The sequence below is a fragment of the Salmo trutta genome, chromosome 31 (assembly GCF_901001165.1).
Source record: "Salmo trutta chromosome 31, fSalTru1.1, whole genome shotgun sequence".
In the NCBI taxonomy this organism is placed as follows: Eukaryota; Metazoa; Chordata; class Actinopteri; order Salmoniformes; family Salmonidae; genus Salmo; species Salmo trutta.
The window spans coordinates 34,838,468-34,855,424 of NC_042987.1; the positions used below are offsets into that span (position 1 = coordinate 34,838,468).

General features: G+C 44.8%; 1 protein-coding gene across 5 annotated transcripts in view; it reads right to left on the minus strand.

Annotated features, from left to right (window-relative positions):
• The window catches only part of LOC115170089 (SH3-containing GRB2-like protein 3-interacting protein 1), a 58,186-nt gene that overhangs the window by 15,197 nt on the left and 26,032 nt on the right, over positions 1 to 16,957 (minus strand). For all 5 annotated transcript variants that reach the window (XM_029726360.1, XM_029726363.1, XM_029726361.1 and 2 more), the window contains 6 exons: positions 6,579 to 6,590; positions 6,192 to 6,216; positions 5,875 to 5,938; positions 5,555 to 5,655; positions 348 to 411; positions 33 to 133 (listed from right to left, as the gene is read on the minus strand). In XM_029726360.1, the coding sequence (XP_029582220.1) occupies positions 33 to 133; positions 348 to 411; positions 5,555 to 5,655; positions 5,875 to 5,938; positions 6,192 to 6,216; positions 6,579 to 6,590 (367 nt within the window). The remainder of the gene's footprint in view (positions 1 to 32; positions 134 to 347; positions 412 to 5,554; positions 5,656 to 5,874; positions 5,939 to 6,191; positions 6,217 to 6,578; positions 6,591 to 16,957) is intronic.

Consider the following 16,957-nt stretch of genomic DNA (forward strand, 5'->3'; position numbering starts at 1 on the left):
CCAGTCAGAAAGACTATTCTTATGAGAGTTACCATCATTTCTGTTACTATCGTATCTGTGTGTCTCATAGGTTGTCTCATGAGGAGGCCCGAAGAAAGCTGGGGATGCTCTGTGATTCTGGGATACTCTCTCACTGGAAGAGATGGTAAGTAAATGTGATTTTAAAACTGTGATATTCAAGATTTCAGCGATGTACTTGTATTTTGTTACTTAATTGAATTTAATAGCCTAATTGTATTCCCAAACAAAACATTTATCAGACCCAACACAAATTCTATCAATAGAGTACATAGCAAATATGGTAGCCTGTTTGTTGTGTCAGCGTTGGCACAGTTTTGAACTCTGACCTTTGTGTCTCAGGGGCGGGTCTTGGTATAGGGGTGGAGCGTCTGGGTCTGGCGATCTCCTCTCCTGGAAAGAACAACCAGTGATATTAGATACAGTATATCATCATATTATACTGTATCCTATATTAATATCTGTATACTGAGGTTTTCACTGCTTGAGTTCTTCATCTCTTATAGAATAGCTCAAAAGTTTTGTGGAGTTTCTGCACCTAAGTACAATGCCTGAAAGTAATCACACCCCTTGACTTTTTCCACATTTTGTTGTGTTACATCCTGAAATTATAATGGATTCAATTGAGATTTTTTTGGTCACTGAACTTCTACACACAATACCCCATAATGTCAAAGTGGAATAATAATGTTTTTCAGAATTTTTACAAAGTCATACATTTTTTTTATCTGAAATGTCTTGAGTCAATAAGTATTCAACCCCTTTGTTATGGCATGTTCAGGACGAAAAATGTGCTAAACAAGTCACATAATAAGTTGCATGGACTCACTCTGCGTGGAATAATAGTGCTTAACATTATTTCTTTATGAATTTCAAACAGATTAAACCACAAAGACCAGGGAAGTTTTCCAATGCCACGCAAAGAAGGCCACCTATTGGGTAAAACAAAAGGATGGAAACCCCTCAGGGATTTCACCATGAGGCCAATGGGGACTTTAACAGTTATAGAGTTTAATGGCTGTGATCGGAGAAAACTGATGACGGATCAACAACATTGAAGATACTCCACAATACTAACCTAATTGACAGAGTGAAAAGAAGGAAGCCTGTACAGAACACTTTTTTCCCCCAAAGCATGCATCATGTGTGCAACAAGGCACTAAAGAAATACTGCAAAAAAATGAGGCAAAGCAATTAACTTTATGTCCTGAATACAAAGTGTTATGTTCGCGGAAAATCCAATACAACACATTACTGAGTACCAATGTTCCCTCCAAGCTGCACTTAAGCTCAGTATCCCCGAGGCTGCTGTGCAGCTCCCCATGTCACGCCTGCTCCCGCTTCCCCTCTCTGGCGTTCGAGGGGGCCAGGCTGCCCTTCATTACGCACACCTGTCACCATCATTACGAGCATCTGCGCTCATTGGACTCACCTGGACTCCTTCATGTTGTTGATTGCCCCCTCTATATCTGTCTGTTCCTCAGTTTTGTTCCCTGTGTCAGCATTATTGTTGTAATGTCGTTTTGTTCCCCCTGTCCAGATGCTGTCCGTGTTTTGTTTGATGTCCATTTTCCATTAAATGTTCACTCCCTGTACTTGCTTCTTGTCTCCAGCGTTGGTCCTTACACCCCAGGACTGCCTCACAGAAATATCAGCCCACAGAGAGAAGCACGAGACTGAACACTCAACTTTCTAGAGCAGTGGTCACCAACCAGAGTTAAATCAAGTTGCCTCCTGGTTATTTCTCCTGCCTCCCAGAAAAACCATCATGTAAATGCGCGGTGATCCTTGTGTGCAATCATCCTAATCCTTCCACACTGATTTCAGACCTGCTCTCTTATTTGTACATATAGGTTTGGGGCGGGCCGGCAGGGTAAGTAACTGATCTTGAAACAGGTCTTGGCAGTGGTGGTCAGCTAGTGAAGAGGTCTGTAGGTAAACTGAGGGAAAGCCAAATCAGAAATGAATAAGAAAAGGGAATCAACTTTGATAAAGTTTTTCATGTCCAAAAATCCTTACAAATATGATGAATCGAACCCGAAACAAGCCAGAGAACTATCAGTGCCGGATGAGAGGAGTGAGAAGCAAACTGCTCCTGATGGGGTTGTCTTAGCTAGCAGGGCTGCTTATCCCGCCAGTTCAGCATCACAACCGGGACCTCCACTAGCTAGTAGGCCTTGGTGGGAGAGGCAGTCAGGGAGCAGGGGGACAGAGCATCCACCGACAAAGTGCCCAGAGCAGGTTCAATTTGGACGGAGGCTCAGTTCAAGACCAAGCAAACTTATAACCCCTGGCTTGTCAAGCAAAATTCAAGGCTGGGTTGTACAACATTCAAAAAGGTAGAGAGTTTGGGTCCCAGAAAAGACTGGAGGGATGAAACTAGCAAATGTACAGTAACATCCTCTGCCATAAAAAAGCAACAAAGAGCCCTCAGAAAAAAGGTTTCTGAACATGCCCAATCCAAGGCCCATTTAGCAGCAGCACGCATTGTAGACAAGGCTAAAGAGGACACCTTCACACAGGTTGTAGTTAACACTTCAAATAAAAACATAGACACTACAGCCAGAGTCTTCAGAAGGAGACTAAACGTCACAGGCCCGCTCACAGTTTTGAGCAAGAAATTGACTGTCAGGAGTTAAATGGACTTGACATTCTCGATTTCCAATGTTGCTTGCTCAAACATACAGCAACATATTTAATCCGAAATGAAGCAAAAACTATTTGAAAGAATAGTACAGTGATCTCCCAAAATCAGCCTAATGCTTAATGAGGCTACTAGTTTGAATAAAAAGAGTGCCTTGATTGTATACACCAGACTTCAGCTGGCAGATATGGATGTACCAGCAAACATTTTTCTTGATCTTGTGGAACTGGAGAATTTATCTGCTGGAATTGTCCGTAAACTCTTTCCAAGGTGTCAAACTGAATGGTGGAAGACCCAGTGACAGAGTCCTTAATCAGAGGGAGTTTTTTGAGAGCTTGGCGAGGAACATGGAGGCTGGAATGTTCTCTCAAGGAGGACGGGCGGTGGACAATACAGGAAACAGCCAGTTCATAGAGGAGCTTAAGGTGTAGAATAGAATCTCTCTGGCAGCGGTTTGGCATTGACAGTCCACGTAAGGTTATACGGACCTACAGGCAGTACAGGGGCACTGATGGTAATGATGAAAGAACCTTACAGATGGACGTAAAGAGCTGTTGATGGCGCTCAGCACCATCCCCATCTACAGTGCAGAATGCGAGCGGGGACTTTCTCAAATTAATCTGATTTGCACCTCAACCCGCGCCTCTCTGACCAAATTCAACCAAGTCCCCTATGTGAGGTCATGGATTGCTAAAGGACACAGATGTGTCACAGACAACAGGAACAAAACCAGAAATGGGGAGGAAAAGACGCAACAGGAAATGGCTGTGTTGTGGGAAACTTTGGAAAACTAAGGTAGGAACATCTTTTTCCTTTACAAACTTGTTCTGTACTGTGAAGTTAATCTGAATATGTGCTTCATATTAATACATACAGTTGAAGTCGGAAGTTTACATACACTTAAGTTGGAGTCATTAAAACTCATTTTTCAACCACTTCACAAATTTCTTGTTAGAAAACTATAGTTTTGCCAAGTTGATTAGGACATCTACTTTGTGCATGACACAAGTCATTGTTCCAACAATTGTTTACAGACAGATTATTTCACTTATAATTCACTGTATCACAATTCCAGTGGGTCAGAAGTTTACATACACTAAGTTGACTGTGCCTTTAAACAGCTTGGAAAATTCCAGAAAATGATGTCATGGCTTTAGAAGCTTTTGATATGCTAATTGACATAATTTGAGTCAATTGGAGGTGTACCTGTGGATGTATTTCAAGGAATACCTTCAAACTCACTGCCTCTTTGCTTGACATCATGGAAAAATAGCCAAGACCTCAGAAAGAAATTATAGCCCTCCACAAGTTTGGTTCATCCTTGGGAGCAATTTCCAAACGCCTGAAGGTTCCACGTTCATCTGTACAAACAATACTACGCAAGTATAAACAACATGGGTGTCACGTCCTGACCAGTAAAGGGGTATTTGTTATTGTAGTTTGGTCAGGACGTGGCAGGGGGTGTTTGTTTTATGTGTTTCGGGGTTTTTTGGTTAATGTTCTATGTTAGTATATTTCTATGTTCGTTCTAGTTTTTCTATTTCTATGTTTAGTTTATTTGGGTTGACCTTCAATTGGAGGCAGCTGTTCCTCATTGCCTCTAATTGAAGGTCCTATTTAGTAGGGGTGTTTTTCCATGGGTTTTTGTGGGTAGTTGTTCCTTGTGTAGATGTGTGCCTTTCAGGACTGTTTCGCGTCGTTGTTTTTGTTTAAGTATTTATTTTGGGTTTCTTCACAATAAAGAAGATGAGCATACACATTCCCGCTGCATTTTGGTCTAATCCTTACGACGAACGTTACAATGGGACCACGCAGCCGTCATACCGCTCAGGAAGGAGACGCGTTCTGTCTCCTAGTGACGAACGTACTTTGGTGCGAAAAGTGTAAATCAATCCCAAAACAATAGCAAAGGACCTTGTGAAGATGCTGGAGGAAACAGGTACAAAAGTATCTATATCCACAGTAAAACACAGTAGAGTCCTATATCGACAACGAAGAAGCCACTGCTCCAAAATCGCCATAAAAAAGCCAGACTACTGTTTGCAACTGCACATGGGGACAAAGATCGTACTTTTGGAGAAATGTCCTCTGGTCTGATGAAACAAAAATAGAACTGTTTGGCCATAATGACCATCGTTATGTTTGGAGGAAAAACGGGGAGACCTGCAAGCTGAAGAACACCATTCCAACCGTGAAGCACGGGGATGGTAGCATCATGTTGTGGGGGTGCTTTGCTGCAGGAGGTAGGCCTGCATCATGATCAAATACCCACAGTAGCCTACTTGACCACTGTTAAAACTAACTTAAAGCGGGTACAGCCTCAGTCTTCACAGTAAATGCGCGCCAGAAGTTGCATAGAATTTTCACAATGTTCCTGAGTGGGTGAGTTACCGTTTTGACTTAAATCTGCTTGAAAATCTATGGCAAGACTTGAAAATGGTTGTCTAGCAACGACCAACAACCAATTTAACAGAGCTGGAAGAATTTTGAAAATAATAATGTGCAAATATTGTACAATCCAGGTGTGCAAATCTCTTAGAGATTTACCCAGAAAGACTCACAGCTGTAAACACTGCCAAAGGTGATTCTAACATGTATTGACTCAGGTGTGTGAATACTTATGTAATTTAGATATTTTTGTATTTCATTTTCAATAAATTTAAAAACATGTTTTCAACTTTGTCATTAACGGGGTATTTAAACAGTACCGGCACTCAAAATGAGCACCGGCACCTATTTCAGTCCAAGTCAAGAACTGGTGATAATACAGCTACAGATAGTATTATTGTGATTAGGAGCAACCAACCAACATACCACTGACTGTACTAACACATAGCTAAGACCCATGCAACACACACATGCTGTCAGAAAGACTAATCTTGTGAGAGTTACCATCATTTCTGTTACTATCGTATCTGTGTGTCTCATAGGTCGTCTCAGGAGGAAGCCCGAAGAAAGCTGGGGATGCCCTACGATTCTGGGATACTCTCTCACTGCAAGAGATGGTAAAGTCAAGATATGTAAATATGATTTTACAACTCTGATAATCAAGATTTCAGCGATGTACTTATACTTTGTAATTGAATTGAATATAAAAGCTTTATTTTTTTCCCCAAACAGAACATTTAGCAGACCCAACACAAATTATATCAATACAGTTCATAGAAAATATGCTAGCCTGTTAGCAATGTTAGCATTAGCAGAGTTTTGACCTTTGTGTCTCGGGTGCGGGGCTTGGCGTAGGGGTGGAGCGTCTGGGTCTGGCGATCTCCTCACCTGGAAAGAACAACCAGTGATATTAGATTATATATCATAATATAAGATATTATATATACTGACAGCCACTGAATGTGCATCTTAACTCAAACTATTGAAACTACAGTATGCATCCCAACCTCAAACAATTAGCTTAACTGATGGTGTAGAACTATGACAAGATACTGTACTGTACATGTATGCAGTTTACACTGACAAACTTTAAAACAAATTACAAATAGCATTACACTACATCTACAAACAATGTACTTACAAGACAGGTGTCTCTTTATCGAGCCCTGCAACAAAAACAAAGTACTTTTCAGTATACCAGTAAAAAGGATTCGTAACCTAACATACAAAACATGAATGTAAACAGTTCAACCAATAATTACAGTATAGGTCCTAGATTAGTCTCCCTGTACAATTGCTAATGTGAAAGAATAGAGTGAAACTGGAAGTATATATAGAAACTGGAAAATTACAATATTTTGTGAGGCCATCAGTAAATGTCATAGGCATTGAAATGAAATAGAGTGTTTGGGTGTATAAAGAATGAAATGAACAGCACTCCAAACAATAATATTCATAATTCATTTATTTCCTTGCAAGTGCTTTGGGTGCAGACACTTTTAAAATGAGCCACCAGGTGGCGACTTACCGGGCTGCGTCTCTGAGACCAACAAAAAGGAAGAGAGAACAGACCTGGTCAGAGAGTGAGTGACAAATCAGGCAAATAGAACCGAAAAGAATGTAACACCCCTCTACTTCAACACTGTGCAATAAAGCCTACATATAGTAATGCAGCAATACAACATATAACCTGGTAGGGTACATTACCTCAGCTAGTCAACACAGCTATGGGGGCCCATGCACCTTTTAATCAGACTTTTTATTTTTATTTTTTTACATTTAATTAAGCATTTTGACAGTAAATCTCCAAAACGTAATTCATAAACCTTTTTAATTTCCATATGTACTAGGAAGCTAAGTATTTGTGTCTTGGGTTTCAAGAATGTGACTGATCAAAGTGCCTCAGGCCTTGAAAAATAAGAATTGAACTGATTGTAAAGTAAAGAGATATCGGTGAATAAATACAGTGGTCAAGGCTACGATGGTGCCAGTACAATGAGTGGAGCTTACTCAGATGTTTTAAAGCTCAAATCAGACCGAGAGCTTAATGCTTCTTAGGAAGTTCTTTTATGAGTTTTAGTTCAGAAAACAAACTATCTGTAGAAGCAAAAGTTACAGGGATGGTTAAAAACAGCTTGATTGCCGTAGTAACATCAGGGAAACTGTGCAGAAGGGAGTGGTGCTTCAAATACAGCAGTTCTGCAACATCTTTAATTGAGCCTCTCATTATCCTTAATTGCCGGCCTCAAGATGTTCCGGAAAGAGATTAACTGTATAGGAAGCTCTGGAGACAGGTCGTCTGCATACCGGACAGCCAATAAATTGGCAGATGCAAACAGATTATACTTACGATTCGGAACTGTTGTCATTGACGCTTCCAGGCAGCCTCTCGAGAGTAACATGTGTTACAACGTTTGAAATGTTTGTTGGTGTTGTTGTTGTGTCACACTGCATACTTTTCCCTGCTCTTTTAATGGATCAAGCATGGCTTTGACAATGATGAATTGTACAACCGTTGTGGAATACTCATCACATTTTCTAACGGATTTACAAAAAACATGCACCTTCACTGGCACAATCCGAGACAAACTTCAGTGCTTCGGGATAACGCGCGCAAGAAATCGGGTGACAGGGACTACAGCTGGTAAGGGCAGACGGAGGAAAATACTGACAATAGAAGGTAACAGACCTAAAATACATCAAAAACACAATTGCTCCCTGTGAATGCAGAGTTTTAACTGAATTTTGTGATGTCGCAAATTTGTCCAAAAATGTCCCAGAGACTCCGAATGTGCTTGTTTGTAATTCAAGATCATTGATAAACAAAGTGGATGAATTTGAACTGCTTCTTCAATTAGTAAATGCAGACATTGGATGTGTCACTGAAACTTTGGACGCAATGAAAATATCCCAGATGAATCTCTTTTCATATATAACTATCAGCTGTTCAGAAATGACAGGTCCAGAGGGGATGAGAGGTGGGGACGTGGCTATGTATGTGGACCACAGTATGCAGGCAAAGAGAAGAACTTGACCTAGAGAAAGAGGAGTTTGAGTGTATGTAGCTTCAGCTCTGTCCTAAACGACTCCCCAGCTCAGTTTCAACTCTGTTAGAGGGAGAACTCTACCATCCACTATGGGCAAATGAGAAAACACTTCAGCAGAATACTGTAGATTATCTCATCAACACTGATCAAGGTGTCCTATCCCCAAATGGGGCTCATCCTGTGTGGAGACTTTAATCACCTGCCCATCAAGATGCTGACAAGCTCCCATCCAGACATGAAACAAGTGGTCAAAGACAAGACCAGAGGGGACTCCATCCTAGATCTGATCCTTACAAATATGAAGAATCACTACAACACCCCCACCGTACTTGCTCCTCTTGGATCCAGTGATCACAAATGTCTGCTGTTCTCCCCAAACACAACATCAGGAGGGAGAAGCGAGGTGCAGCGGAAAAAAAGATGTCTGTTCAGACAGATGTCTGAACAGCCTTGGCACGATGTATGGCCAGCACTGACAGGTCTGCCAAATATGAGGCTGAGAGCATTGATGCAAAGGTGGACATGTTCAACTCCTGCATTCAAACTGCACTTGATGTATACATGCCAATAAGAAATAAGAAAACAGCAACACTGGACAAGACCTGGATGACTGAATGAATAAAGACCACCATCAGGAAAAGACAGATGATTTTCAACAGATGGGGTAAAACAATGAAATGGAGGAAATACAGAAAGTATTTGCAAACGTTTATGAAAGAAGCAAAGTGTCACGACTCCCACCGAAGGTGGCGCCCCCTCCTGCTCGGGTGGCGCTCGGCGGTCGTCGTCACCGTCACCGGCCTACTAGCTGCCACTGATTCCCTTTTTGTTTTCTCCCTTTCTGTTATTGCTTGCACCTGTCCGTAGTTGGGTTGATTAGCGGCGCTATATGAGCTAGCTGGCCGCCTGCTCTTTGTGCGGGATTGTTTCCTCTGTGTGTTGCTTGGGTAAAGCGCTGTCTGTATTTTGCGCTAGTGCATCGTGTTGCGCTCACTGTATTTTGTCCCCTGTGTTTGGGGCACTTTCATTTTGTGCGCGCTAAGTTCGCATGTTGGGTTGGCAGGTGTTTTGCTTTTCGAGCATTAAAAGCTATAACCCTTCTCGCTGCTTCCTGCGTCTGTTTCCTCCTCCACTACGCCCGAGCCTTACACAAAGACAAACTACTACAAAACTGAAATCCAGGACCTAAAGAAGAAAAGCCCTAAGGAATGACGGGACTTCATTAACTAAGGACTGGGACGAAAGAAAACATCAGGAGGGAGAATACAGGTGGAGGGAATTGAAGACAACAATGTGGCTGATGTTTTTAATGTATTTTTTGCTGAAGCATGGACAAGCAACACACCTCTTGCCATCTTCCCCCTGCCCGTGCCTACAAGGCAGGTTGAGCTGTGCAGCATTGGCCAGATAAAGCAAGCTCTGACCAGACTGAGCCCACATAAAGCGTGTGGGCCTGATGTCATTCCAGCCTGGGTACTGTTAGGTTCTTCTTTTAAAGAGTAAATAACACACGGACACTAGAGAAGCTTAACCAAGTTGAATTCTTCCCAAAGGGTCGACACAGCTGTAATTCAGACAAAAACATGTTTCCACCACTACAAGTATACAGTCGTGGCCAAAAGTTTTGAGAATGACACAAATATTAATTTCCACAAAGTTTGCTGCTTCAGTGTCTTTAGATATTTTTGTCAGATGTTACTATGGAATACTGAAGTATAATTACAAGCATTTCATAAGTGTCAAAGGCTTTTATTGACAATTACATGAAGTGTTGACCCTTCTTTTTCAAGACCTCTGCAATCTGCCCTGGCATGCTGTCAATTAACTTCTGGGCCACATCCTGACTGATGGCAGCCCATTCTTGCATAATCAATGCTTGGAGTTTGTCAGAATATGTGGGTTTTTGTTTGTCCACCCGCCTCTTGAGGATTGACCACAAGTTCTCAATGGGATTAAGGTCTGGGGAGTTTATTGGCCAAGGACCCAAAATATTGATGTTTTGTTCCCCGAGCCACTAAGTTATCACTTTTGTCTTATGGCAAGGTGCTCCATCATGCTGGAAAAGGTATTGTTTGTCACCAAACTGTTCCTGGATGGTTGGGAGAAGTTGCTCTCGGAGGATGTGTTGGTACCATTCTTTATTCATGGCTGTGTTCTTAGGGAAAATTGTGAGTGAGCCCACTCCCTTGGCTGAGAAGCAACCCCACACATGAATGGTCTCAGGATGCTTTACTGTTGGCATGACACAGGACTGATGGTAGCACTCACCGTGTCTTCTCGGGACAAGCTTTTTTCCGGATGCCCCAAACAATCGGAAAGGGGATTCATCAGAGAAAATGACTTTACCCCAGTCCTCAGCAGTCCAATCCCTGTACCTTTTGCTGAATATCAGTCTGTCCCTGATGTTTTTCCTGGAGAGAAGTGGCTTCTTTGCTGCCCTTCTTGACACCAGGCCATCCCCCAAAAGTCTTCGCCTCACTGTGCATGCAGATGCACTCACACCTGCCTGCTGCCATTCCTGAGCAAGCACTGTACTGGTGGTGCCCCGATCCCGCAGCTGAATCAACTTTAGGAGACGGTCCTGGCGCTTGCTGGACTTTCTTGGGCGCCCTGAAGCCTTCTTCACAACAATTGAACCGCTCTCCTTGAATTTCTTGATGATCCGATAAATGGTTGATTTAGGTGCAGTCTTACTGGCAGCAATATCCTTGCCTGTGAAGCCCTTTTTGTGCAAAGCAATGATGACGGCACGTGTTTCCTTGCAGGTAACCATGTTTGACAGAGGAAGAATAATGATTCCAAGCACCACCCTCCTTTTGAAGCTTCCAGTCTGTTATTTGAACTCAATCAGCATGACAGAGTGATCTCCAGCCTTGTCCTCGTCAACACTCACACCTGTGTTAATGAGAGAATCACTGACATGATGTCAGCTGGTACTTTTGTGGCAGGGCTGAAATGCAGTGGAAATGTTTTTTGGGATTCAGTTCATTTGCATGGCAAAGAGGGACTTTGCAATTAATTGCAATTCATCTGGTCACTCTTCATAACATTCTGGAGTATTTGCAAATTGCCATCATACAAACTGAGGCAGCAGACTTTGTGAAAATAATATTTGTGTCATTCTCAAAACTTTTGGCCATGACTGTATATACTCCACTTTAGGCACTCCTCCTTCTCTCCAATCCTTACATCTTATGGTTCCACAGGAAGAGGGTAACAGGATACTAAACCCTTATTACTCCCTTCAGGGGGTCTGACCTGACCTCCTGACCTCAACCCCTCCTTCGCCTAATCCACAGATGTCCATCCGCTTCCCCTATAGCAATCCTGTGACTTCCTCCTGTCCACCCAACACATTCCAAAGCCATCTGTCTTTCTACAGAGAACCATTCACTTCTGACGTAAAAGCCTGTATCTTTCACTCCTTTATATACTATGCTTCTGATCTATCATGCCTTTAGTATCTCAATGTTCAAAGTTTACCCCGAATCCAACAGTACTAAAAGAGCATGCAGAAGATCTAGCCCCTGTCATCCCACACAGAGTTAATACCACCTACTGGCAGGAGACTGTTCCTGCTGCCTGGAACACTGACAATGTGTGTCCCCATACCTAAAGTGTCAAACCCATGTACAACGGGTGACTGGAGGCCCATCTCTCTAACTTCATGCCTTGGAAAATTCCAGGAGAACTTCATCAACAACAAAAAAATCCATGCCAACAGTGAACAAATCAGTATGCCTACCTACCAAAGTCCAGCACTACTACCACCCTTGTGGAAGCCACAGGCTAGTAACCATCACCCTCTGTCTTCTACCTGTGGTATAGCTGTGGAGCCAGGCTAGTAACCATCACCCTCTGTCTGCTTCCTGTGGTGTAGCTGTGGAGCCAGGCTAGTAACCATCACCCTCAGTCTTCTACCTGTGGTGTAGCTGTGGAGCCAGGCTAGTAACCATCACCCTCTGCCTTCTACCTGTGGTGTAGCTGTGGAGCCAGGCTAGTAACCATCACCCTCTGTCTTCTTCTTCTGGTGGTATAGCTGTGGAGCCAGGCTAGTAACCATCACCCTCTGTCTGCTTCCTGTGGTGTAGCCGTGGAGCCAGGCTAGTAACCATCACCCTCTGCCTTCTTCCTGTGGTGTAGCTGTGGAGCCAGGCTAGTAACCATCACCCTCTGTCTTCTTCTTCCTGTGGTGTAGCTGTGGAGCCAGGCTAGTAACCATCACCCTCTGTCTTCTACCTGTGGTATAGCTGTGGAGCCAGGCTAGTAACCATCACCCTCTGTCTTCTTCTTCCTGTGGTGTAGCTGTGGAGCCAGGCTAGTAACCATCACCCTCTGTCTTCTACCTGTGGTATAGCTGTGGAGCCAGGCTAGTAACCATCACCCTCTGCCTTCTTCCTGTGGTGTAGCTGTGGAGCCAGGCTAGTAACCATCACCCTCTGCCTTCTACCTGTGGTGTAGCTGTGGAGCCAGGCTAGTAACCATCACCCTCTGCCTTCTACCTGTGGTGTAGCTGTGGAGCCAGGCTAGTAACCATCACCCTCTGTCTTCTACCTGTGGTATAGCTGTGGAGCCAGGCTAGTAACCATCACCCTCTGTCTTCTACCTGTGGTATAGCTGTGGAGCCAGGCTAGTAACCATCACCCTCTGTCTTCTACCTGTGGTATAGCTGTGGAGCCAGGCTAGTAACCATCACCCTCTGCCTTCTACCTGTGGTATAGCTGTGGAGCCAGGCTAGTAACCATCACCCTCTGCCTTCTTCCTGTGGTGTAGCTGTGGAGCCAGGCTAGTAACCATCACCCTCTGTCTTCTTCCTGTGGTATAGCTGTGGAGCCAGGCTAGTAACTATCACCCTCTGCCTTCTTCCTGTGGTGTAGCTGTGGAGCCAGGCTAGTAACCATCACCCTCTGTCTTCTACCTGTGGTGTAGCTGTGGAGCCAGGCTAGTAACCATCACCCTCTGTCTGCTTCTTCTGGTGGTGTAGCTGTGGAGCCAGGCTAGTAACCACCACCCTCTGTCTTCTACCTGTGGTGTAGCTGTGGAGCCAGGCTAGTAACCATCACCCTCAGTCTTCTTCCTGTGGTATAGCTGTGGAGCCAGGCTAGTAACCATCACCCTCTGTCTTCTACCTGTGGTGTAGCTGGGGAGCCAGGCTAGTAACCATCACCCTCTGCCTTCTTCTTCCTGTGGTATAGCTGTGGAGCCAGGCTAGTAACCATCACCCTCTGTCTGCTTCCTGTGGTGTAGCTGTGGAGCCAGGCTAGTAACCATCACCCTCTGCCTTCTTCCTGTGGTGTAGCTGTGGAGCCAGGCTAGTAACCATCACCCTCTGCCTTCTTCCTGTGGTGTAGCTGTGGAACCAGGCTAGTAACCATCACCCTCTGTCTTCTACCTGTGGTGTAGCTGTGGAGCCAGGCTAGTAACCATCACCCTCTGCCTTCTACCTGTGGTATAGCTGTGGAGCCAGGCTAGTAACCATCACCCTCTGCCTTCTACCTGTGGTGTAGCTGTGGAGCCAGGCTAGTAACCATCACCCTCTGTCTGCTTCCTGTGGTATAGCTGTGGAGCCAGGCTAGTAACCATCACCCTCTGTCTTCTACCTGTGGTGTAGCTGTGGAGCCAGGCTAGTAACCATCACCCTCTGTCTTCTACCTGTGGTATAGCTGTGGAGCCAGGCTAGTAACCATCACCCTCTGTCTTCTTCTTCTGGTGGTGTAGCTGTGGAGCCAGGCTAGTAACCATCACCCTCTGCCTTCTACCTGTGGTGTAGCTGTGGAGCCAGGCTAGTAACCATCACCCTCTGTCTTCTTCCTGTGGTGTAGCTGTGGAGCCAGGCTAGTAACCATCACCCTCTGTCTTCTTCTTCCTGTGGTGTAGCTGTGGAGCCAGGCTAGTAACCATCACCCTCTGTCTTCTTCCTGTGGTATAGCTGTGGAGCCAGGCTAGTAACCATCACCCTCTGTCTGCTTCCTGTGGTGTAGCTGTGGAGCCAGGCTAGTAACCATCACCCTCTGTCTTCTACCTGTGGTGTAGCTGTGGAGCCAGGCATAGTAACCATCACCCTCTGTCTTCTTCCTGTGGTGTAGCTGTGGAGCCAGGCTAGTAACCATCACCCTCTGCCTTCTTCCTGTGGTGTAGCTGTGGAGCCAGGCTAGTAACCATCACCCTCTGTCTTCTACCTGTGGTGTAGCTGTGGAGCCAGGCTAGTAACCATCACCCTCTGTCTTCTTCCTGTGGTGTAGCCGTGGAGCCAGGCTAGTAACCATCACCCTCTGTCTTCTACCTGTGGTGTAGCTGTGGAGCCAGGCTAGTAACCATCACCCTCTGTCTTCTTCCTGTGGTGTAGCTGTGGAGCCAGGCTAGTAACCATCACCCTCTGTCTTCTACCTGTGGTATAGCTGTGGAGCCAGGCTAGTAACCATCACCCTCTGTCTTCTTCTTCTGGTGGTGTAGCTGTGGAGCCAGGCTAGTAACCATCACCCTCTGTCTTCTACCTGTGGTATAGCTGTGGAGCCAGGCTAGTAACCATCACCCTCTGTCTTCTACCTGTGGTGTAGCTGTGGAGCCAGGCTAGTAACCATCACCCTCTGTCTTCTTCTTCTGGTGGTGTAGCTGTGGAGCCAGGCTAGTAACCATCACCCTCTGTCTTCTTCTTCCTGTGGTGTAGCTGTGGAGCCAGGCTAGTAACCATCACCCTCTGTCTGCTTCTTCGTGTGGTGTAGCTGTGGAGCCAGGCTAGTAACCATCACCCTCTGTCTTCTTCTTCTGGTGGTATAGCTGTGGAGCCAGGCTAGTAACCATCACCCTCTGTCTTCTTCCTGTGGTGTAGCTGTGGAGCCAGGCTAGTAACCATCACCCTCTGTCTTCTTCTTCTGGTGGTGTAGCTGTGGAGCCAGGCTAGTAACCATCACCCTCTGTCTTCTTCTTCTGGTGGTGTAGCTGTGGAGCCAGGCTAGTAACCTTGGACACAATGTCAGACAGAGGTTGCAGGAGCTTTGCGTGATCTACTCAATCAAAGGCTTTGACATATCAGCCAGTAACACCCTCACCATTGTTGGTTTTTTTTGGAGTGGTAACAACAACTAAGTATCTTGGTTTTCATCTAGACTCTAACCTCAGTGGTGACACACATGTGGAGCAGTCAGTGAGAAAGGCCTCAAAACACCTGCACTTTTTGACAGTTCTTGCCAGAAAAGGCACACCCACTGAAAATCTGGTCACAATCTATACTACACTGGTAAAGCCTTGTCTGGAATACGGTGAAGTGAAGTTGGATGCAGTAAAAAGCAGCAGGTCCAACTAGACAGGGTGCAGAGGAGGGCCTTGAGGAACATCTCCAGAGGTGGAGCAGTCCAACCACAGCTCCCCTCACTGCAGAGCAGGCGAGAGCCGGCTGCAGTGCATCTGGTGAAGGACATGCACACTTTTGACCATCCACTGAATGACCTGCTCCCTCCAACAAGAGGTACCACCAGGCTCCTGAGAAACAGCCACAAACTGTCCTGTATAACTGCCCGTACGAACCACCTGTGAAACGCTACTCTACCCACTACTATCACTCTATAATAACTCTACCTCTTAAATGGTTCTCCCAAAAATTATATATTTTTAAATCACCAGGCTCATACTGTAGCTACTAGAGGCCAGGCTCATACTGTAGCTACTAGAGGCCAGGCTCATACTGTAGCTACTAGAGGCCAGGCTCATACTGTAGCTGCTAGAGGCCAGGCTCATACTGTAGCTGCTAGAGGCCAGGCTCATACTGTAGCTGCTAGAGGCCAGGCTCATACTGTAGCTGCTATAGGCCAGGCTCATACTGTAGCTACTAGAGGCCAGGCTCATACTGTAGCTGCTAGTGGCCAGGCTCATACTGTAGCTACTAGAGGCCAGGCTCATACTGTAGCTGCTAGAGGCCAGGCTCATACTGTAGCTGCTAGAGGCCAGGCTCATACTGTAGCTGCTAGAGGCCAGGCTCATACTGTAGCTGCTAGAGGCCAGGCTCATTCTGTAGCTGCTAGAGGCCAGGCTCATTCTGTAGCTGCCAAAGCCGACTACCTTTTTCCAAAATGTTTAGGCTATTTGATGTGTAATTTTTATGAAGAGTTTCTAAATAGCAACTAAATAGTAGCTAAATACTGTATATAGCTATAGATAGTAGGCTACACTGCATAATGAAACAACGTAAGCTGGTGTTTTGAGGGTGTGCTGACTATTATTTGGCATTAATAGACTGGTTTTACGCACAACTTTCTATCCAAGCTGGGAGGGTGTGAGGACGGCTCATGTCATGCAGGTTCAGGTAGGCTATACAGGACAGTTGTATTTTTTTAATCAATTGGTTTCTTATTAGTATTCTGTTGTATCGAACATGTATTTCATAATCTGCAATGTTTGAATTTCCAACTTGAATTACTGAACAAATAATGACATTATTGCTGCCAGCCAGCAGTCTAAATGGCAGCCTTGTGACACTGTGTATAGCTTTGTGAAATGTTTGACTTAACATGAGAAAATTACAATCAATTAGGCCTAATAAACATTTATCCATTAGCTAAAGCAAAGCTATAGGCTACATGCCCTGGCACCACAGAAACTCTATAATCGATTCACATCAACTTGTTGCAATTTCAGCACCAAGGGCAGAGATCGGTAGTCTATACTTTTTGAGTGGCTATCTGGCTGACGCATTCGTTTGTCTTTTTTTAAGGGGGGGGTATTCCAACCTTGCGGCGGGGGGGGGGGGGGGGGGACCAGAGATGCTGCATTACGCCAGCGCCAATTAGCTTTGGTCAAACAGAATCAATAGGCTATGAACAGGTGTTATGCAAAGGATTGTGCATTATATACCATGCAAGCTTTT